This window comes from Prunus dulcis, chromosome 3 (assembly GCF_902201215.1).
Source record: "Prunus dulcis chromosome 3, ALMONDv2, whole genome shotgun sequence".
Classification (NCBI taxonomy): domain Eukaryota; kingdom Viridiplantae; phylum Streptophyta; class Magnoliopsida; order Rosales; family Rosaceae; genus Prunus; species Prunus dulcis.
In genome coordinates, this window is record NC_047652.1 from 13337820 (window position 1) to 13361917 (window position 24098).

Here is a 24098-nt window from a genome sequence, read left to right on the forward strand (position 1 = left end):
AAAGTCTGCAACTCGTATTTACGTGATTCTTCAATTTCTGTGAACTTTTTTTTATAGTAAACTCTTTAACAGCGCAAAGTTGTTTTTTCTAGTATGCAGTTTTGTTTTCTGGGGAATTCTTAAACCAAATGAATCACTAGTCCTCTAGGCTATTCAGGGATGTTAATCGCTATAATCCGGGTTTGTGAATGGTGGTGGTGAGTGGCGGCTGTGCAGTTGGATCAAAATATTCGGTTTTGATTTAAATGGGTGGAGCTTGAAGGAAGGCCTAGCCCATAAGAGTCCCCAGTCTCCCGCCACAAGGCTTGGAGCCCAACTCACAAAATACAGGCTTCCACTTTTTTTTGTTGTTTGGGAAAAATTTCAACCCTTAAACAGGGTTGTTCTGATGATGACAACAGTCCCAAACAAATCTATGTTAAATGAGATTATGTACAACTAGTACTCAAAAATTGTAGGAAGGTATTATCAAACGAAATAACCAAGACATATATTATAGAATCAGCACATGATTTTAGAAAGTAAAGAACAATAAGGACCACATTGATTGTAAAATAATGCTTTGTGTTTTTATCACAAAATATTTTTGAGGTTAACAAAATTATCAGGTTTTGAGTCCATTTTGTTTTTTTGTGTCACTAACGATCCTCAAGGTAAACAATTGTGGTCATAACTAATCTCAGTTATCGATTTCCATCCATCTTTCTTCCAAAAATCTGTTAAATTGTTGAAATGACACACGTATATCTAATAAGTTCCAAAACTGGTTGTAAAGGTTTTATGCACGCATAAATTACACACTTTATTTCATATTCAACAGGGAAAAAAAATAGGGGACAACTTTTCAGGGTAAGTAACAGGAAACAAGAGAGACAAGTAAAAAAGGAGATATAGGCATGAGCCCATCATCCAAGATTCATGTGAGTTCAGCACAAAGCAGCAGCTAGCTACCTTTTTGACCTCAAAGCATGAAATATGTTCAGCTAAAAAACAGGGGGTGAAATGGTCAAGGATCAATATCATTGACAATCCCATTGAGCTTTCTTTCCAAAACTTCAGAACAGATTTGCCCCATCATATGGTAGAAAGCCAACAGATCAGACAATTGCTCAACTGACATTTTCCCCATCACATTCCTTGCCAACCTTTCTCTCTCCTCATTCAATTTCAATCTCTCTATGTAGGACCCTGCATTTCTCACTGTTGCACCCATTTGCTTTAGCCTATTCTCCTGCTGTAAGCTCAATGCTGTGTTTGACTGCAGATAAATAAGACAAAAACACATATTACCATCAAATTAAAATGACCCAAAGAAAAAATAGCAAAACTTTGGAACAAAATATCAAACAGTTGGTAATCTATCAGAAACCTCAAGGAATTCTGCTCCAGCTTCAAGTTCAGATTCCTTGATTCGTTGCAAACCACTTCCTAGGCCTCCACTGTATATGTTTCTTGCAATTGAGAAACTTCTGACAATTTTCTTTCTCTTCATCTCCATTTCACCATCAAGCTTCAAAGGTTGTGGAACTGAAGTTGAGCTATTAACCTTGTTCTTGTAAGCAATTGCTGCCTTCACAAATTCCTACAAAAACCCAGAAAAAATAAAATCAATAATCAACCTCTAGAATCCCATATCTATCAACAGATAAAAAATAAAAATAAAAGCAAAAAGTAGGTAAGAGACCTGATAAGCAGATGGGCAACCAGGGTAATCAAATTCATCTGAATCTGGCCTCCTCATTCTTTCTGGATGAAATTGTAGCCCCATTATAAACTTACCTTCCTCAGGATTATAAGCATCTGGATCATAAAACCCTTCAATCAAACCATCTGGTGCAAATGCCATTGGCACAAACCTCTGAGCCAATTTCTTAACACCCTGATGGTGATAACTATTAACCCAAATCTCCATCTTCCCTTCTTTCTCCACAGACTCCTTAAACCATTGATGCAAAGGGGTCTCCTCCACCACCTGCACCACATGCCTGTGCCCATCATAATCATCATAATTAATATGTTGAACTTGAACCCCATTTTGAGGCTTTAACTCATAATTTTCATTGTGTTTTTTGGAGAGCTCTTTCTCTATGTCCTGGTAAAGGGTACCTCCACATGCCACATTCAAGACTTGTGAGCCTCTGCAAATGCCCAAGTAGGGTATGTTCCTTTCAAGGCAAAGCTTGGCCAGCCTCATTTCAATGGAGTCTTTTTCTTTGTCAATGGCTGTGTCACTTGCATGAAGCCTCCTGATTTCTTCCAATTCTTCTGGTGAAAGGCCTGAAACATCCACCTCTGTTTCATACAGCGATGGGTCGATGTCTTCTCCTTCACAGAGCAGAACTCCATGGATGGGCTCGAAGCTGTCCAGTAACATGTGGACCCCATTGACACGGGGCACAATCACTGGCACTGCTCCATAGCCTACTATGAGATCAAGATGGTATTCACCTAAAATCACATATATTATGCATACATTAATTAGTGCAAATTATTAGGGAAAAAAAAATTAAATAAAAACAGAAAAAGAAGATGAATTGTTGTTGTTATGGGAATCGGAAGCGTACCCACAAAATCTACGAACTTGTTCTTGCGAAGGGTACGTCTAGAGACGATGAGAACGCGAGGGAGAATGACGGAGAGATCAGAAGCCATGTTTGTTGGGTTGGGTTTATTATTATTATTATTATTTTTTGGAATGGGAGAGAAGAAGAAGAATTAAGTAGAGATTAAGAAGTAGGAGGAGTTTGATTTCCTAAAATTAGAGGAAAAGGATAAGAAAGACAGAGATGATGTGCGCTATTTAAAGAAGATCGGTCGAAGCAAGCAGGTGAGGAAGAGAGGTGTACGTAGTCCAGGCGCCGCATACATCTCACACTTTCAAAGTCGGTTTGTTGAATTAGATAGGTAACAATATAAATTTTATTATTAGTGCTAAAAAAGACACACACACGATTAATATACCTACTATCATAATTAACAATTCGAATATTCCTTCCAAATCTAAAAACAAACCATTTAATAGTTATCTGTATTGCTAACGAGGTCGAAGGTAGTTTAAACTAACGCTTATATTGAAAAATATATATATCTGAATTAGCAAGAGGGTGTGAGTTAAGATATTTTTTTGGTCAAGGTGTAAGTTAAGATTAAATGAAGCTATTTTGCATAATATAGTCATTTAATTACACATTTATTTTCTGTATTTGACGGCCTACTTTTTTCTCTCTTTGTGCAGTAATTTTCATCACATATTGTATATCTGATGTTTCGAGTACACAATTGAACATAATAGAAGATGGCTCCTTTACTTGATGTACTTAACCGACATTTCATTAAGAAGTATAGTTCAATTTTAAATTGTACATAATTCAGCTGCCAAACTCATTTTGAATACTTCCTTTTTGTTTATCAAGAGAAGAATTTATTCAATTAACTAGGGTCAGAACAAATCCAATCCACAAGACATGGGATACCATTCTCCAGCCAAAACTTAACTAAACTTAATAATAATTCTTGAGTCAAAATCATAAAGTGACACAGTAAATCTATATAACAAATGCCATGAAAAGAACCCACTAGTAAAATGTAGTGGTTAGAAGTAATTGCTCTCCCATAAAAGGTCATGGATTTGATTTTTAGTATCCGTATAATGTATATATGTGAGTTTAGTATATTATTACCCTTCTAAATAAAAAAATACAGTTATATTCTTTTTTTAAGCGAGTGCCGTTAACATTTCTCTCGTAATTAGCAAAGCTTTGTGTCACAAAAACCATGATATATACGTTAGGCCAGTTTAATTTTGCTTTTTGGCGCATTGTTGATATCGGGAAGCTTGGGAGTTGAAACCCATGGAAATGCATGCAAGCAGGGCTGATTTTGAGATTTTGAGAGCCCTGTGCGAACCTTAAACTGAGGCCTCACATAAGCTAACACAAACCTACGCCATTACGTAATGTCATACAATAAATATATATTTTTTCCTTAAAGTGACCAAAGTACCCCTACTCCGAAGAGTAAAATTGAAATTTCACAAAAGAATTAAATTGGATTAAATTGGGTCAGGGATGTTACACCTTCTGAATAATCACCATGATTGTGACGATGAGTCTTTGTCATCATAGATCATATTCAAATATTAAATATTTTTTAACACCTAATTTATTTTGTATCAATATTCCAAGAACATCATTAATTGGATGCAATTTTTTTGGTTGAGTTAGATGGATGCATTATTTTTGCAAAATTGTATATCTTAGCATATATAAAAACAATCATGTACCACTTTACTAATCACATTTTTAATCAAGGTGAGCCCTATATATGGAAGTCTTATCTCTATGGGCACTTGTCAAAAAAAAAATTCTACATGAGTAATTGAAGAGCTAGCGTCAAGTGAATGGTGAGGACGTACGCACGTGGCAAGCAATGTCTGCACATGGGAACATAGATATTATTGGGGCAATTAGAATATTCTTGTTGAGGAATATATATATATATATATATATATATATATAGTGGCATGCATTCAGTTGAGAGATTCAGTGTCATCATTTGAGGAATGACGTGCTTAATCGTTGGATCTATTTCAATGAAATCATGTGGTTGAGATTGATTTAAGTGTTTAAACTTGTTTGTGTCTAATGACTTGCCAAAAACCCACATGTTCGTACGCTTTACTGCGTCCACGTGTTATAATATGGATGGGCGATATGGCTAATATTTCCCATTTTTATGATATAATATCAATAAATATCCACTTATATATTCTAACAAACGAGTTATACCATGTGACATACTCTCATACTACGTACACTATAATTACTTGCACTTAAAGCATCCACAATGGGGGTCCCTAAACCACCTCCTTAGACAAATTTTAGGGAGGAATTGAAAAAATACAACTCTAACCATGCTTCCTGTTCACATTCTAAAATAAAGAGACCTCTAGGAACTCCTAAATATGAGGAGCGAGAAAGAATTTCTAGTGGCTCCTTATACTTTAATGTTATTTCGTTTGATGCATAGTTTAAACTTTTTAAGCAAGTGCCGTTAACATTTCTCTCGTAATTAGCAAAGCTTCGTGTCACAAAAACCATGATATATACGTTTTGGTCAGTTTAATTTTGGTTTTTGGCGCATTGTTGATATCGGGAAGCTTGGGAGTTGAAACACAGGTGGGGAAATGTATGCAAGTAGACGTGGAATGGAGGAAATGCATGCAAGTCGTGTGTTGTGTTGACGGATGGTAGGAAGGAAGGACATTTGGCCAAATTGAGTTAATGGTATGTCATCGTTGTACATTAAGTGGGTAGGTTTCAACCAAGACGGGTCAAAGCTGAGCAGAAGCTGACTGGGGAATATATATTTATAATGGGAGGGATTGGCATGCAGAATATGATCTGTCTGATTCTGATGTGGAGGTAACACCCGAGGAACTATTTATTTGGTGGTGAACTTATCCACTTTGCTACGCACTACGACACTATATTCTTCTATACTAGTATTTCTTATATTAGAAGATCATGAATTTCTTCAGTACATATCACGATCGGTTCTCCATGCACACTTGTATTATTCAAATACATTTTTAGTATATACATGATACTTAATTAGCAGGAACTATGGGATGATTAAGAAAAGATGAACCTAAGTATCTCCTTTTTTTAAAATTTAAAAAAAAAAAATTCAGAAGAGGAGGAATTCGAACTTGAAATCGCTTTTAACACCGGAAAGAAAAATACCATTAAAAACTAAGAGTTAGTTGACAAAGATGGAGCTAAATTCAAAGGGAAAAAAAAAGTTATATTGTATTGTTATTTTTTCCTTTACTGTTCTAGTTTCAGTTTTTTGTTTGTGTTACATATGAGAGGAATGAAAAAATTTGTTTTTATTTTTGAATTATTCTATAAACATGTTTCACAATTACTAGCTACCAAAAACGAAATTAATAGATGTCCGATTGATCTATAGGACCCCTTTGTGTGTGTGACAATGTGCATCCAAAGTTTTTTATATAAACAAATTAAAAAAAGAAAAAATAACGTTTTCCTGCTAGTTTTTATTTATTTTTTATTTTTGATCGAAACACACTTTCATTAAAAACTAAAAAGAAAGGAAGGAAACAACACAACAAGCTACAACACAACCAAACAGAAAGGAACTAGACTAACAGCTGAAACACCCCTGGGCGCAACACAACACAAGGCCAAACAGACCAAGCACACCAAGCAAAATACCTAAAGGCGACAACAAAAACGTTCTCCTGCTAGTTAGGCATAGAAAAACAATACATGTGAAGAATCAATTATTTCATGTAGATTTAGGGTTTAGGTACGGAATAACGAAGTCTGTCTTCCACCACTTAATTTTTCTAAAGATTACCTTCGTTAAATGTTTCAAGTTCGAATTCTCCTCACGTTAAATACCAGCTGCGGACTGTGGACTCGAGATCCTTCCCATATGATACTATAGATACAAATATGTGAAGTGATAAGTGTATTATTTCCTATATTTTTATATTTTTATACCTTTTATATATATGTAGAGAAAGTTAATTAAAAAGAGTATTATTACTTTACTTTCCTTATTTTCAGCTATTCTGCGCTCTTGGAAGGATTTCAACTGAAAATCGACTTTTCGAATGAATTTTAGTGCAAGGCCAATTGTAGAAGAAAGCTAAGACATTGAAGATCATTGTATCAAAGTTTCATAATTTTCTACCAAGCCAAATGCTCCAGACCTGCAAGTCAAGACAGCCTAAGTTGAAACCCCTTCAGAACTGCACTGCTGTGGAAGATTTGAAGATTTGAATATCTTTCCAATTTTTCCTAGTGGCGTGTAATATATGCTTGGAAAGCTTAGAGATAAAGCTACGTTTCTCATATTTTTCCAGAATTTTCTAGGAAGTGCAACGACCCCAAAACGTGCATGCAATTTGGCTGACGTGTTTCCTAGTCAAAGAAGGATTCTTTCCTAGTTTGTTTCCTTAATTGTTTGAGATTTTGTTTTGCTTTAGGAGAGTTTTTCTAGACCATTTTAGAGTAGGGTTTAGTTATTTTACACTATATAAGGTCACCCTAAGGATCTCTTCAGGGCATCATATTTTCTATCATCTTCCCATATACAACTTTCATACACCCACAAATATATCAGAGAGAGAGCCAAGAATTTGTTGTCGCTGTGTTGCTGTGGAGAATCCAGAGATCAAGTCCATCTGCCAAATCGGTTTTATGACAACAATTCTCTTGTTTATCTTTTCTTTTGTCATGAACTAATTTTCCTTGCTAGGGCTACGATGTAGCCTAACCATGAATACTTAATTTTTATAGTTATATTAATTTTTGATTATTATCCCATGTTGAGTATTTGTTACTGTTCTTAATTAATGATTTAAATATCTAGCTAATATTTAATTGATGATCCAAGCGGAGACCGAGAGGAGATGTTTGGTGTTTGCTTCTTGTAACAAATACCATGACTTGAATGAGTGCCCGAGAGGGACTAACATGACTCATGCAGTTTTCTTGTAGGTTCTCATAGAACTTAATGGGTTCTTGGTTTTCTAAATCCGTTGCTCGAGAGAGAATGAGTTGTTAATTGAGAATACTTTTGGTTGAGCCCGAGAGGGGATATCGAATAAATTAGGAGAAACCAACTGTCAACATGGATAGTAATTAGGGTTAATTGGCTATAGGAATTAAGTAGAATTGGTTATGGTGAAATCGGATGCTCTAGTGTCTCATCAACTTGATTTTCCAACATTAATTAAATTGCTATTTTTCATAATTGTTTTAGCTTACTTAAATCAATCAATCTTCTTAATCAACTGTTCAAATAAACTAAATTACAGTCTTCGTGGGAACGACACTCTACTTATTTCTATATTACTTGTACGAATTGTGCGCTTGCAATAATTTCACAACATGAAGTAAGACTTAATAATTAGGATTCAGATATGCAAACAACAAAATACTATCTAGAAATGCTTCACATGGATATGTCTGGCCTAATAAAGATAATATAAAATTGTTCTTGATTTTCTTTGATGGTTCACACACAGTTAATATGTATAAACGAGGAAATGCTAGGCAGTCTCTTAGTTACTTAAAACACGATAATATTACATTTTTGTCCATCTCATGATATATATTAGGAAGGTGAACCATTGTTGGTTTTGGGTTTGCCTTAGTTGGCATGTGTCAATCATGTCTTGCTTGACATACACGGGTTACATTATCAAAGGCCCATCCATATATTAAAAACTCTAATATTTGCCACCAGTATTTACATAAGCCAACAACTTGGTTTTCTATTTAAATCTCCCTTTCTCTTTGTTCACCATGTTCTAAGTTCACCCCAACTTCTAATTCAAAATTTTCACCATTTCTAAAAGAAAATCCCCTTGCTCTTTACCTTCTCATTAAACATTAATTTGCACACCTCTTATACACACCTGTAACTTAACTGGGATTGATCTAATAACTTATTAGCATTCCTATTTCGTCGGTTTTGTGAGTTGCCCAATTCAGTACGAACCCTTTACAAAAGCCACAATTTCTGGGAAATTTGGAAAAAATTAGAACTCTATCTCTACTACCCCAAGAGCAATTCTGTTCCAAAGGTAGGACATTTGATTTTTTAATGTTGCTCCAGCCATCCTAATTGACTCAAACATTTCAGCTGTGCCTTATCTATGGTCTATTGCTTTCAGAGTGGCTTTTCTCTAAAAATTTAAGCAAGGAATACGTTCTTTCCCTTGAGTTTTTCAATTGGGTTGCAGGCTTGCAGCTCAAAACCCCCATTAAGGGACATGGAAGCTCCGTACTACGTTCTTTCCCTTGAGTTTTTCAATTGGGTTGCAGGCTTGCAGCTCAAAACCCCCATTAAGGGACATGGACCCAGCAGATTGGGGTGTTTCCCAATTTCCCATTTTATCAATCTCCCAAAACTTAAATCAATTCACCAACCAAAACCCTCAAATCCCGATTTCTCATTGTTTAAGCAGCTGGACCATGACGATGTATTAGCTGGTGACAGTCCTCTGGATTTGAAGGACAAGGCGGTGGGGAGTAGGAGGGGATAGTGCGCGGTGGGATATTGAGCCATGCATTTGAACTTGTTTTCGGTGGGTGTGTATAGATGTATTAGGGTTAAATATTAAGTTGGATATTTTTTTTTTAATCTTTTTACACAATAATAAAACTTAACAGCTTATTAATTTAAATATTAGAAGGAACAAAGAGAAGTGTAAATATATACTGTAAATTTTTCTGTGGAAAATTCCTAAAGAATATGCACGTGTCTTTGAAAATGTCTTTTTGTTTTTTAGCCAACGTATCTGCCACCTGACTTGTTTTACAAAAAGCATACAATGAGGATATACATGTTGAAAGTCATCCAACAATTGCCAAATATGTTGCACAAGGGTTCTAATAGACCAAGAGGGTAGGATTTGATTTTGAATTATAATTTCAGAGTCACCTTCAATATGATTACTTGCTTGATTAAGAATATGTTGCCAAATATTCGAACGGATAGTAAAAAGAAGGGAAATAGCGCTTAATGCCACTGCTTTTCTAATTTTATTTGGAAATACCACATTTTCTCACACATTTTGCAAACATCACCTATAAATACATACTTATTGCCCATTTATTGGCCATATAACAATTTTGGTCAATTTTTGGTTTCTCTCTCAGCTTTCTCTCTCTCTCTCTCTCTCTCTCTCTCTCTCTCTCTCTCTCTCTCTCTTTCTCTCTCTTTCTCTCACACACAGTTGTATCCCTTTCGCTCACGTAGCCAGTCCTCTCCTAGCGCTCTCTGTTCTGAATTGTCCTCATCTCTCTGTTCTGAATAGTGAAACACCCTATCGACTCCATCTTCTAGGTATGTCTTCCGAATAACGTAAGGTCGCATCTACTTGCAACCTTGAAGCTCAACTCCATCGCCGACCTCCAATATGTAGTCTTGATGGTCATTTTCTTAATCTATGTGGGATTCTGTGAAATTAGTTTTATTTTGATTGCTTGGGTAATTGGTTTTATTTTGATTGTTGTTTTGGGTTATGTTTTTTGAATCTTCATGCTCATCCATTGGGGTTTTTACCAAATGGATTTAGATTGCTCTGGATATGTGAATCTTGAAACTTGGGATTTCCCATTTGATGTAGTAGATTTGTATAGTCTGATTGTGATGAACCTTTGTTCACTGCTATGTTATTGTTGTTATGTTGCTGTTATATTGTGTTATATTGCTGTTGTATTGCAGTGATTTGGTAGTGGCTTCACATGTGTTAATGAAATGTTGTTTTGTCATGGTTAGAAATGGAGACAATTGTTATTCTGGTTTGCTGCAATGAAAAATGGGTAACTTCAAAGAAGATGTGCAAATACAAAGAGGGTGACTCAAAAGGCTTAATAGTACCACGGACCATCACATTTGCAGAACTGTTGGATTGTGTGCATCATATTGGTTATACAACCAGTAGGGAAGACAAGGTTTTCTTAAAGTTCTCAGTTTTTGTTGCCTCAAATGAGGAGAAGCACATAAAGATTGAGGACGATGATGATGTCAAATTTTTTTATGAAGTACAATTGTGAGGTAACACCTTCAAAACTAGCTCCCTTACTTGTGAGTATAGAAGATAAAGGACTAACAAATGATGTAATTGATAGTATCCATATGACGACATATAGTAGTCGAATGGGTCGTTCTTCAGTTGCCAATGTTGAAAGCAATGAAGTAACTCGGAATAATACAAATGTCGCTGATGTGGAAGGTGATGTTGGGATAGATTTTATGGACATGATTGATTTTAGCGAGGTAGAGGAGATGCATGATGGCGATAATGGTATTGAAGCAAATGAAGTGTCAGTGTACTCTGCTCCTCCTATTTTAGGCCGCTTGGACACATCAGCCCAATTGCCAATAATGCATTTAGGAGGAGAATTTGAACCCACTTGTGAACATTATTTGAGTCAAATGGGTCCAGAACTAGTACAATGTGGCCGGTGTAAATGATGGAGAAGCATATTTGGACATAGGGTATTCGCGAAGTGATTGGAATCTGAAAATTAAAGTTGGGAAAATTTTCTCTAGTAAGGGAGCCTTGTTGACCAAGTTAAGATTGACAGCATTGAGAGGTCACTTTGAATTTAAGGTGCAATTCTCTTGCACTAAGAGGTTGCTTGTGGTTTGTTGTCAACGTCCATGCCTATGGCGGGTTTGAGCATCTAGAATTGGAGAATACAACTTCATGATTGTGAAGTGTACAACTATCCGTGAATGTAATTTGAGGTTGATAAATGACAACCATCGTCAAGCAGCTGCAACACTTGTAGCTACTTCATTGAAAAGGAAGTTGAAGGATTCTCAGACTATATACACACACCGAGTGGCATAATGAGATATGTGAAACACAATTTTAGTTTGACCATTCATTATTCGAAAGCTTGGAAAGCGAGGGAGTTAACTCTAATGTCCATTAGAGGATCAGATGAGGAGGCATATTATATCCTTCCAGCCTAAACCCTATTGCTATGAATTGGAGCATATGAATCCCGACACAAAGACACACATCTATACTGATGAGAACAATCACTTTGTGTATTTTTTTTATGGCAGTTGGTGCATGTATTAGAGGGTTTCGTTCTTCCATACGCCTAGTGATAGCCGTAGATGCCACTAATTTAAAATCTAAGTACAAGGGTGTTATGTTTGTAGCGAATGCATTCGATGGTAATCGAAATATATATCCTCTTGCTTTTGGGATTGGGGATTTGGAGACGGATGCATCATGGCATTAGTTTTTCACTAAACTTCATGAAGCCATTGGTGAGTGTCCCAATCTTGTTATCATTTCTGATCGCACTATTCGCATAGAGAATGTGTGGAACAAAGTTTTTCCAACAGTGCAACATGGCATATGCTTTTATCATATGAAAAGGAACATGAAACGCACTTGCAAGTTGAAAAAGAGTGATTAAATGCTGATGCACTTTGAGTAGGCTGCGAAATCTTATTTAATGGTTGAATTTGATTGTCATTTTCGCAAGATCAAGGGAAAGGAATAGGTTGTTCAATATCTTGAACATGCAGGGTTACACAAGTGGTCTAGAGCTAATATGAATGGACGTCGCTACAATATAATGAAAACAAATATTGTAGAGTGAATGAACTCAGTCCTTAAGTTTGCAAGAATGTTGCTAGTGGTTCATTTGATAGGGAAATTATTAATGTCCTTGTCAAATGGTTCACTGAACATCGTGAGTTGGCTTTGAAATGCACAACAGCATTGTGCCCCAATTTTGACGAGAAGAAGTTGAGAAATAGGTTGGATGATGCTGCAAGGATGAATGTCATTAAACTAATATAATGTACAGTATAATGTTGTGGACGGTGATATGCATGGCCTCGTACATTTGACAAACAACAGGTGTAGTTGTAGAAGGTTTCAGCTTAAGCAGCGACCTTGCAAGTATGCAGTTGCAGTTTGCCGCTTCTTGAAACTGAATATATACTCGAAGGCTTCTAGGTATTACACTCAAAATACCTGGTTATTCAGATACTATCTACCTAGTACAGCCTCTAGGAATGTGGGTTATTCCTAAAGATGTCTGAAGTCGAGTTGCGCTGCCTCCCATGGCAAAGGTCATGCAAGGCAGATGGAAGAAGCTAAGAATTCCCTAGCAAGGAGAGGGCACCATTACAAGAAAGTGCTCAAGATGCGGTTCCACGGGCCACAATAAAATCACTTGTAAAAATAATCTTTTACTACGTAATGTATCTTAGACAATATGATTTGTGTTGGTTTGTTAGGTGCTGTCAATTTGAATTTTATTTGTGGTGGGTTTGGTGTTATGTGGAATGCGAATTCTGTTAAATTTGCATAATTTTGGTTGCATTGCTATACAGCATGGTGTGTTCCTTATTAATATTGATAGTATCAATATCGTATTGTAATTTTATTGCCTTAAGATTGCTACTATATTGTATTTGTATTGGTATTGCAATGTAAACTGTGTAAGTATAAAATAAAAAGGCATGGAATGTAACTAAAAATGGATCCCCAACATTAAAGTCCTTACAATGCAATTATTACGTAGTTACTGTGATATTCCTACTACACATTCTTATGTGATTACAAATTCAGATGATGCCTGGGGCAAATGTGGGGCAAATATAAGTTGAAATATCCTATGTGTTTGATTGGATATATTGGTGAAGGAGCATTACGACTGTTAATCCCAACATATTCCTCATGTCTTGCCAAGAACACCCTTGAATTGATGCAATGTGCCCAAGCCAGTCCCAAAGATGGACTCACCCGTCTACCTGATGTATGCAAGCACTCCAAGTTTCCCAATGTCTCCCCATTGATTCCATGATCTAGCCCAATAAAATCCACCATTTGGTTGGTCACAACCACTGCCACCCTAAACTTATTTGCTAAAGCCTTCAATGTCTCGGATATCTTGAAAAACATTTCAGACCGGAGTTTCAAATATGCCTGTGTTCATTCATACTGAGATCGGAACAATGCACCAATAGAATCAATGACAATGAGCTTCATAGGTAACCGGGTGTGATCAATGGCAAGAAATGCTTTTATGTCACGAAGGACATGGATAAGTTGTTGTGCATCATGAATGCCATGAACATATATGTCTTCCAATGGGTCCAACCCTATTAAGTTATGGTATGATGCCTGATAAAAGTTGGCTACTTGTTGCAATCGTTGAAATGAGAGGGAGGAGCCCCTAGTCTGCCATGTGAATATGTAGAGGGAGGAGCCCCCTAGTCTGCCATGTGAGGGTGGGAGCTGAGCTCTTACCGTTAGTTGGAGACAAAGTTGGGTATTCCTGGAACCGCTCTCCCCTATCAATTCTGTTATGGAGTTGCAGGGTATCCCACTGCCCAAGCAGCCATCTAGTATTGGGCATTCGATGGATAATTTAGGGGTTGAAAGAGGAAGGAGCATGAGGTTTTGTGGTGTCATATTTTGTAATTTAGGGGGGGATGTGATGGTGGTGCAAGGCATGAATTGTATATATAGAGTCCATTGAAGGTGTGTAATGTAGGCCATATGTTTTTTAAGGGATGTATAAGTCAATCAAATGGTAGAGTCTGATGCAGTACCTACTGAAATAGGATCCTATTGCAATTGTATTGTGCTCTTATTGATATCATATTGTCATTATGCGCATCTGTATTGTGGAGTTATTGCCGCTATAATCGTTTGAACTGAACAGGGATAAAGGAAACTGTATTCGCACAAATACAAAAAGAGGCATCATAACTCCATCAAATCCAATTTCAAAACTTGCATGATACAACAAGAGGACACCCCATAGTTACATAATACAAAAAAAGGTCACCTGTAACATCCCACATTGACTAACGGAGAGGGGGTGATGTGCCTTATATGTACATACCCGCCTTTATCTAGCACGAGGCCTTTTGGGAGCTCACTGGCTTCGGAGTCATGGGAACTCCGAAGTTAAGCGAGTTGGGACTAGAGCAATCCCAGGATAGGTGACTCACTGGGAAGTTGCTCATCAGCTCTCAGAAACAAAACCGTGAGGGCAGAAAGGGGGGCCTAAAGCGGACAATATCGTGCTACGGCGGAGTCGATCCCGGGATGTGACACCACCTTATAGTTCCATTTTACAGGCTGTTTCCACTATATTTTACAGTCTCCAAAGTTATATTAATGTGTCAAAAGTTTCTTGCTGTTGACACATCCAGAGTTGCATACTCTTCAATTGCGATAAAAGCGACCCATGAAATTCATGACCCCGCCCATAGTGATGTTGTCCCAGTTTCCTTATGGATCCACTATTTTTGCAAACTTGTGAAATAGTTCGAATTCAGTTTCCACTTGTTTTTGCTTCAACTGGGTCATTTTGTCAGATTCCTTGAATACCATAACTGCAGTGGCAGGAGCATTTTCATTTTTTGCTTTCATACTCTTTATATGTAGGAGATGCATCTGGGCCTGATAACGAGAGCGAATTGTGCGCTTTTTTATGACACCCCACCTAGTTTGGCCCTCAAAATTTTTTGAAACTATGGCTACATGAAGATTTTTCCAAAACATCGTATTGCTTCGACATTGCAGGTCATGGACCAAGTCTACAGTTAGTGAATTTGCTGACTTGGCTGGTGTTTCAGTCTCCCCTCCTTCAGTAATTGAAAGTGTTGGGTTTGGTGTGAGGTTAGGGTCCATGATTTTTGGGTATTTATTCTGGGATGGTATGGGACTTAATTGCAGAAAACTGGGACTTAATGCGATGTGAGTGAAATGAGTGGGAAAGGTAATGACTGCAAGCAGGAGTTAATGTGATTGAAGTTTTCTCTTCATGCAGTTGTGATGGGAGGTATTAATGAGCTGGAGTAAATGAGTGAGTAATTGGCGAGAGGGATTGGGGGGTGTAATTGGCGGGATTCACTGGCGAGAGTTATTGGGCGGGAGTTGGCGAGAGTTATTGAGCGGAAGATATTACCTAATTGTATGTATGACTATTTTCCTATATTTGGAATTTGGAAATTTTAGTTTTTCCATTTTTGTATATAAAGAATTTGCTTAATTTGGCAAATTTACCAACTTATTCAATTTGTCCAGCACGGTAATTTTCTTATTTCCCATTTTTGCCATTTCAATTGGTTTCCAATTTTCCAATTTCATATTTGCCTAATTTCCTTTTCCTATGTGGCAATTTTAGTATTTTCCTATATTTGTAATTTGAATTTCCCAATTTTCTAGTTTTCCCATTTTTGTATTTAAAGAATTTGCCTAATTTGGTAAATTTACCAACTTATTCAATTTGCCCAGTATAGTAATTTTCCTATTTTCCATTTTTGCCATTTCAATTGGTTATCAATTTTCCAATTTTCCAATTTTGTATTTGCCTAATTTCCTTTTCCTATGTTCCAATTTCCTGTGTGGCAATTTTCGTTTTTTCCCAAATTTCCAATTTTATTTGCAGTGCTTTGTATTTGTTTTTTGGGGCATATAACGTTTCTGTATTTTCGTTGTTCTTAAGATTTTGTCATTTTCAATCTTTGTCTAATTTGAGTAAATTCGGAATTTGGAAATTTCCTAGTAAGGTATTTTTTCGATTTTCCAATTTTTCAATTTCGTTTTGTATTTTTTTCAAATTTCCAAAAATTGCTTAATTACATACTCCATTTTTGGCCTCAAATCCACAATTTCCAATTTCCCAGTAAGGTTTTGTTTTTTGTTTGTAATCCAATTTTATTGCTGTTATTCAAATTACAGCAAAGTAAATGATGTACACTGCAATCCCATCAAATTAATGCACCAATTACATACACAATTTTGTCAGATATAGAGATCTAACTAACTCCTTCAATAGAATATAAATTAGACAAGTTGCTATATATAACAGAAGCATCGGCACCTTCTTAACGTCAGGTTTGAGAAATGTAATTATTCCTAACTTACTCAAAGGAAAACATTCTCCAGTAAAGCTGACAATATTGTTGTTTATAAGTTTTCAGAAGTAAAAACTGCAGACTGAATCTAACATTTTATTTTTTCCAGATTGGAGCTGTGAATTGTCCCCACCGATACTTAAAGACGTCGGACGTACGCCCTCCAAATGACCATGTCAGTTACCAGGGAGACCAACCGTGGCACGTGCCGTTCCCATCTCCACTTTTGACTCCAAATCACGATCCCACTTCATCTGGAAGTGAGGCTGAGAGCAATGACCCTCTTGACAAAATCCCTGCCGTGAAGCACGACCTCCAATATTTGTCTAAGGAAACAGATTGGTGGAAGAACAAATTGATATTCATGGCCAAGTGATGGGAAACTTGGCCAACAAGTTGAACAAAGCATATGCTGGAGAAGTAAAGAAAACTCTAAAAGCAATAAGTCGGAGCAAATAGTTAGAGTCCGTCAAGTTAAAATTGTAAGAGACAAAGATATATGTTGTCCAAAAATTCACAAAATTTGAAGAATATAACCATGAAATGGTTAAATGTTTCAACAATGGCTTCGAGATGTTCTGAGATTATGCTTCGGTTGTCTCACCAAACTACAATTTGAGCGAAATTGATGTAGCTGGTGTCTGGCAGGTGCTGAATATGGGTAGAGAGGGAATGGCTCATCATAGCCTCGTGTATGCAGCCAAGATGAAGGTCAAAAACATGGATCTTTTAGTGGACCTCTAATAATTTGCATTTGGCAAGGTTTGTGCAGCTGGGTGAGGATAAGTGCTGGTTTACTTCATGTTGTGGTGGGTGATGCAATGTGAATATGTTGCCTTCATTTTTCCTTCGCGGGATAGTATAGTTAGGGTTAGGTGGCAATTTATTTTGAATGTCTAAATTGAAGGTAGTCTAAATTGAAGGTAGTTTGAACTTGTTTGTTTATTTTGCGATTGTAACCCTATATTGTCTATAAATTGCATAACAATGACGGGCCACTGTTATACCTTCATAAAGAGAAAGTATAGATCTGTTTATATATCGAGCTGTACGAAATAATCTAAAGAATAATATGCTAACGACGACAACAACTCCAAAACAAAAGCACAATTTGAGAACCGAATCAGAAGTACATCCCTAATGGTATTGATTAGACATACAACCTAATTTCCTTTCACAATATGAAAATTGATGCATAGTCCTACTCCAAAATGAGTACAATTTATCTGTCATGTCTAAAAAATGGATACAGTTTATGCGCCATGTAAGGCAATTAGCCACTGCCACCGACTGTGCAATATTACATATCACCATGTACAACATGGTCGCAGACCCTGTAAATGATTTCACATTGCTTCACAAAATAACTAAAGCAAATAGCTCTATCAAACTAGATGGATCACCATATAAAGTAGCTCCACCAGAGCTTCCATGTCTGCATATTCATATAAAGAATAAACTGAAATAATTAAACTCAGACTAAATTCCCAAGTGAAAAGTGAAGACTGAATTCAATTGAGAAACATTATCATATTTACCTCATATATACACCTCTCCCCTTAAAGCTTTTATTGCAAGCTTCAATCGGTAATAGGTGATCTTCGATGGGTCAACTTTATCAAAAGAAATTTCGGCACTGAGATATCAATGAATTTGACTGTCATGATTCCTCAAGAGGTACTGTACTTATTTACAATATCAATAAACTCCACTAAATTAACATAGCTTACCCATCACATTGTTGCGGCACATCTCCAATGCTGCGAATTGTGAATGGTGTAAACTTGGGCATCTTCATCCCATTTGTCATCACCTCTTCAACCTCATAAGCATCATAAAAGTGCATATAGTACAGTACCCGTGCCATAGTATCGCTAACAGGCTCAAGATATTTGACAAGTTTGGAATTTGAGGTAAAAGCAATATAGGAGTCATACACAGTTGCAGTATGTCTCACGAAGTCAATTTATACTGCCACCCAATGACACCCTTGAAGATTATACGGGAAATACACCTTCTGGACTTTGCTTCATGGTTGCGCATACCTATGTTGCCATGTACTGTGCACGAAGTGAAGTATATTTTTTAGGTAATTAGTTTGAAGGTCAACGGTATTTGGAGCAGCTGCTTTCTTCGATCAAACAATTTTTAAGGCACATTACATAATGACGAACCAACGTAACCGAAGCAATGAATATAACATGTTCACATTTTTACCTAAAAATAATAATCTGCAGTTGTTCAATCGGTTCCAAACACCAAAGGATGAGAAAGTTGTCTTTTTCGTATTAGAAATGTCACCATGTCAAGGTGCTGAAAGTTGAAGTAAATAAATTCACCATAACTTAACACAAATGTACACATATTGAAGGTGAGAAAAGAATTGAATTATCCTAATGAAGTATGGTTCAAATTCTTACCCTAGAGCTAATCCATTCTGTATCATCTATAAGTTTGTAAAAAAAGTCTGGGCTAACTGAACATGCTTCGAGCTGCTCCTCCGCACTACAATAGTCAAACTTATAAGGGTCAATTTTGTAATCATTCAATAATTGGAACATTGCATAATATGACAAAGATAATACAAACACAGACATGTATATTAAAGGTAGCTATATTTTCTTATTGGTAGATCAATGCATACTACAACAACATGAATAGTGGATTTCCAAGGTTAAAAATCCTAACCTTAAATCAGTTTTTCAAGCGGTACAAAACTCTATTATTGCCTTGACATCGTCAATGGGCATGGATTTTGTTGGATAAAAACATAGCGGGGTTGCCTCCGCATCCGAAACAGTAATCGTCCTCTTTTTCCTTGAGGGATCTGTAAATGGACTCAACAATGTAGTGGCCGACTGCTTCTTTCTGCACCTACCTTTCACTTCTTGTTTTTCAACAATGGCACTACCTTTCTTAATTGTTTATCTCCAGCCACAGTAACATTGGTTATGATGGGAGGATTCATCTGACATCCTAATGGCTTAATGTCGCTCTTTTTCCAATCCTCTAACAAAGATAACAGTTTTTTGCAGATTACTCCGTACCCATCCACATCTTCTAGAGTAGGAAGCTTCTCAGCTTCTTGTTGCACTTGTTTGTCAGGAACTAAAGTGCCCATTTTTGTCTCTTGGACTTGCATAGCTACGAAGGATTCAGCTCCATCATCAGGGACTTTTGCTTTCATTTCTACCGTTTCTGTAGTCGGAGTAATATATTCATGTAAGGTTGACATGTCATTGTCGTCTCCTTCATTGATGCGAGGACTACCCACTTCTTCATGTCCTTCATCACGTCCATTCATTCCACAATTTCGTTTTTTTAACTCCTCTATCTCCAGCTTAAAATACTATTCCATTGAAGGGAAGGTCTTGCTGAAATCCTCCACACACTTTTTAATTTTTTTTGGCACTCCTTCTCATGTTTCAAAGATTCCTTCTGTACCATCTCTTTCAAGTCACACACTCTCTTTCTAAGCACTCGATTTGAACTGGCTACCTTTGCCAATTCATCCTTTGTGGTTTGAAACTCACGCTTCAAAGTGCATAACTCAGTCGACAAGAGTTTACCCTGTATACAGTTATAATGCAACTGTTACAATACACACAAAATATAACCCAAATATTGTTACTGTATTGTTATATATTGACTATATACTAATTATGTCACATCCCGGATCGGCTCCGCCTAACATGATATTGTCCGCTTTGGGCCCCTGTCCTCACAGTTTTGTTTTTTTGGGAACTCACGAGCAACTTTCCAGTGGGTCACCCATCTTGGGATTGCTCTAGCCCAAACTCGCTTAACTTCGGAGTTCCCATGGAATCCGAAGCTAATGAGCTTCCAAAAGGCCTCGTGCTAGATGGACGTGGGCATATACATATAAGACACATCATCCCATCTCCGTTGGTCGATGTGAGATGTTACAGATTATATAACAATGTCATTAAGTTTACTATGACCTATATATTGCAAAAAATTCATGCTCACCTTAGAAGACAAGGGAAGGGTAGCTGTTTCCTCAACTCCATCATCTTTTTCTTCAACGAAAGTACTGGTATTTTCTTGGTCTTTATTGGCAAACAATTCAACAATTTCTTCAGCGTTTTCATCATTGTCACCCCAATTCCAATAAGGTTGTTGCTTGTCAACCTCCAATTTACACATGCAAAATACATATCAGTAAACTTATTATTTTTTCATATGCATAACATAATCATTACGAACATAACTAACCTCATAGTTTTCGAATACTTGGCTTATTAACTTGTGAAAATGAGCCGAAGTATTGCTCCTCCATTGTCGTATATGGGGGATGTCGTCATTCTCTTCGTGCACAACAAAATGCTGTGCATCCAACGTAGGAAACACCTCAAAAGTCCAAATATATTTTGAACAATAAAACATCAATCACTGTAAACAAATTAATTTGAACTTATACATTTATGGATATTTACTCACTCAAAGTGTAAAGCCAAAACCTTTTATGTGGTACTCTCTTGGTCTACCACTTGCCGTTGTCTTTGATTTCTTTTTAGATGTTTTTGTTTTTGTAGTTTTTTGGGGCACTTTTACTCGATGGTAATCTGCATAAAGTGTCCTCAAAAGTGAGGCATTTGTCTTCGCATATGAAACAACGCCCTATGGATACTTCTGAAACTCTTCAAGGTCTTTCGACAATTTCAAATATCGCATGTCAATGTTGACATGTTTTTCACCACCCAATAGCACAAAAATAGCAAAATATAGAAATCCAAGCTTCATGACATCCTCCTTATCAGCGCAGTCGATGAAAGCTTTTTCTACTTAACCCTGTGATGACGCAAAACTGCTACGCCATGAATTGAATCACCTTATTGCCAACAATGAATTTTATCCCATTCACATGGGAAACTATCTTCGGATCAGCCTTCCTCAACAACAACCCATGGACAATTTGTGCAGTCCACTTAAGGTCCTCAATCAGTAATAGATGACCAAAACAACTGTCCTAGAACCTTTGTAATTGTTGTGGACTTAATTTCTTCTTAATTATATTGATGGTGGTTTTTGTTGGAACTTTTGATCCTCGTCAATCATCAGCTTTACTTTAGAAACCATATTTCCCTGTCCACCAATATTATACAAATAATTTCAAGCCATTGAAATATACACAATAACAAAGCAATAAACACATAATACAGAGGCAGATTAAGGCAATAGGCACGAGATATATCATCGATAAAAGAGGCAATAGAACCAGATATGCAATACATGTATACTCACCAATGTGTCCCTTGATAGAAAAAATGGGAATTCCGTGTACCTTCAAGGCTTATATTTTCTCTCCACAAGGCTTGCTCTTATATTTTCCCATTTCCTTCTTGTTGAGGCCCCAAAAATTTACAGTCGTGCCAGAATATATCCCCGACCCAATACAATACCTTATCGATAAGAAACCCGATTTGGGCACGCCAAAGTTTTTCATACACGCTTGCACAAGCCACGACCACATGCCATACTAAATAAATATGCCATTCGGCACACTAAGAATTGAAATGGGCCTATAAAAAGCACCGACTTTACAAGCCCATGCTAGTTATCTCGCCAAGCATCATGTCCCTTTTCAAAGACGATAAAATCAAAGCACGCTAATCGGCATGTCATGCCAAGCAAGAAATCATTATTTCACACCCAACTACGCTACAAGCTTAAGTGGGCCCAAGCCACACAAATGTCTGGGGCTTGCTTGAGTGGGTTGTCGTATGGATGGAAACGAGCCTTCATGAGGCCCATTGATGAGCCGAGAAATGGAAGTTTTAGGCTGCTTGGGAGCCCCAAATCTCAAGCCCATTTCTTAAGTCCAAATATGTGGGTAAGCATAAAAGAGAGAAAAAGGGAGCCCAATACCCTAGGAAATTAGCCCATCACCATAAATAAAATAGCTCATCATTTAAGCCCATTCCCTTGGTAGGCTAACCAATCACTTTAGCAAAATCCCAAGCAACCAAGAAAATATCCACAGTCTCCAGCACTTAGCTGGAAACGTGAACCACGATGAAAACCAAAGTGTTATGTCAGTGAGATGCTAAAAGGCTTCAGCACATGCGCTAAGAACGAACACCAAGGTGGAACACGCAAAGAACCAGAGGTTATTAGCGCGCGTAGGTTGCTAGGAGCCAAGACACCCTTCAAACCAGTGTACATACCCATTTCTTCCCCCCCATCAGACCTAGCCATGGAAGAGGGGAGAAAAGAAGGAAGAAAGATGGCTGAAAATGGGGTTCCCTCACTGAAACAGCTGCGGGAGAAGCCTAGAGCTCCCCAAACCTTGTTTTTGTGCGATTGGGCAGAGAGAATTTCACCAAATAGGATGAGTCAAAGGAAGAGAAGAGAAAGGAGAGGAAAGACTTGGCCAAATTGGATAGAAACCATTAGGGTTTCTTAGGAAGAAGGAGCTTACAACGCTTATAGAAAGAGGCATTTCCTACCCATCATCTAAACCTACATCTAGAGAGCAAGCTCATCTCTCATATCTGAAACTTTGCAATTTCAAGCCTTATTCCTCCATCTCCTCCCATTTTCTCTTCTGGTAAGTCATTCCAGAGCTTGATAGATCCTTTGTCAAGCTGCGGAAAAATTACCCAAAAAACACAATACTTCACCACTAGCTGCAACACACATCAGGAGAGCAAGCTTTATCTCTCACCTTTAAAACCTCTGCAATTTCGAGCCACATCCTTTCATCTCTCCCATTTTCCCTTTTGGTAAACTGTTCCAAAGCTTGATAGAGTTTCATCTAGCTGTCGGAAACTAATATACCCCATCCCTCTTTCTCTTCAACAAACCCACTTAGAATCCCTTCCCCTTCTCCTTAGAACCCTTGTTTCTCATAGGAACTCACAGCTTTCTCTCTTTAATGCTAAACTCATGATTGCTTTGCTTCCATGCCACAAGCCTCTCATGCCAAGCTAAGAATCTACCTGTAAGCGACTGTTAGTTTTGCTGGTGAAGGTAACTAATGTGCTTCCTAAGACTCAGCTACCCTTTCGAAGCATTCTCGGGGTCTAATTCTTGAACTCAGACCTAGGGGCAATTTTCTCTCATTTGGTTCTTTACGACAGCTCAGGCCCGCAGTATCTGCTGGAACGAAAAAGCCCCCTACACTTCTCTTATATTTTCTCTCCACAAGGCTTGCTAAAAAATGCCACAAAATCTCATTTGATACATCAGTTTCATTTATAATGCTATGTATAAGGCAGTGTCTGGTTTATTGGATTAAACTGTGGAATGAAATGGCCATTCCCATCAACTGTCAATCCCCCGAAATGTGAAATAATACCTATTGCATTTTTTTACCCAATTTCAGTTTCTTATCTACTCTCAAATTCTCTCTCCACACTCCACTCTTATCTACATTCCATTTTACTAAATCTGGATTACATTCCATTTTACTAAATTTGGATTACATTCTATCCACAAACCAAACACCACCCAACTGTCAGAGTAATTTCATGCCCCAAGGATCAACTTCATACACGGTTTGACAGAAAAGGCTAAAGGAACTAGCCCAACTACATCAATGCTTCCTAATACTGATATACATGTATGTTATAAAAAGAGAACAAATGAAATACAATACAAATGGAACATCAAAAGAA

The 24098-nt window shown here is 37.2% G+C and overlaps 1 protein-coding gene across 1 annotated transcript; it reads right to left on the minus strand.

The window, feature by feature from the left end:
- Nucleotides 1–746: 746 nt before the first annotated feature.
- On the minus strand, nt 747–2781 carry LOC117623519 (putative glutamine amidotransferase GAT1_2.1). Its single transcript, XM_034354531.1, has 4 exons — nt 2565–2781; nt 1685–2448; nt 1370–1582; nt 747–1258 (listed from the first exon to the last, which is right to left on the minus strand). The coding sequence occupies exons 1-4, from the start codon at nt 2650–2652 to the stop codon at nt 1007–1009; spliced, it is 1317 nt and encodes a 438-aa protein (XP_034210422.1). The 5' UTR covers nt 2653–2781; the 3' UTR covers nt 747–1006.
- Between the last annotated feature and the right edge of the window lie 21317 nt (nt 2782–24098).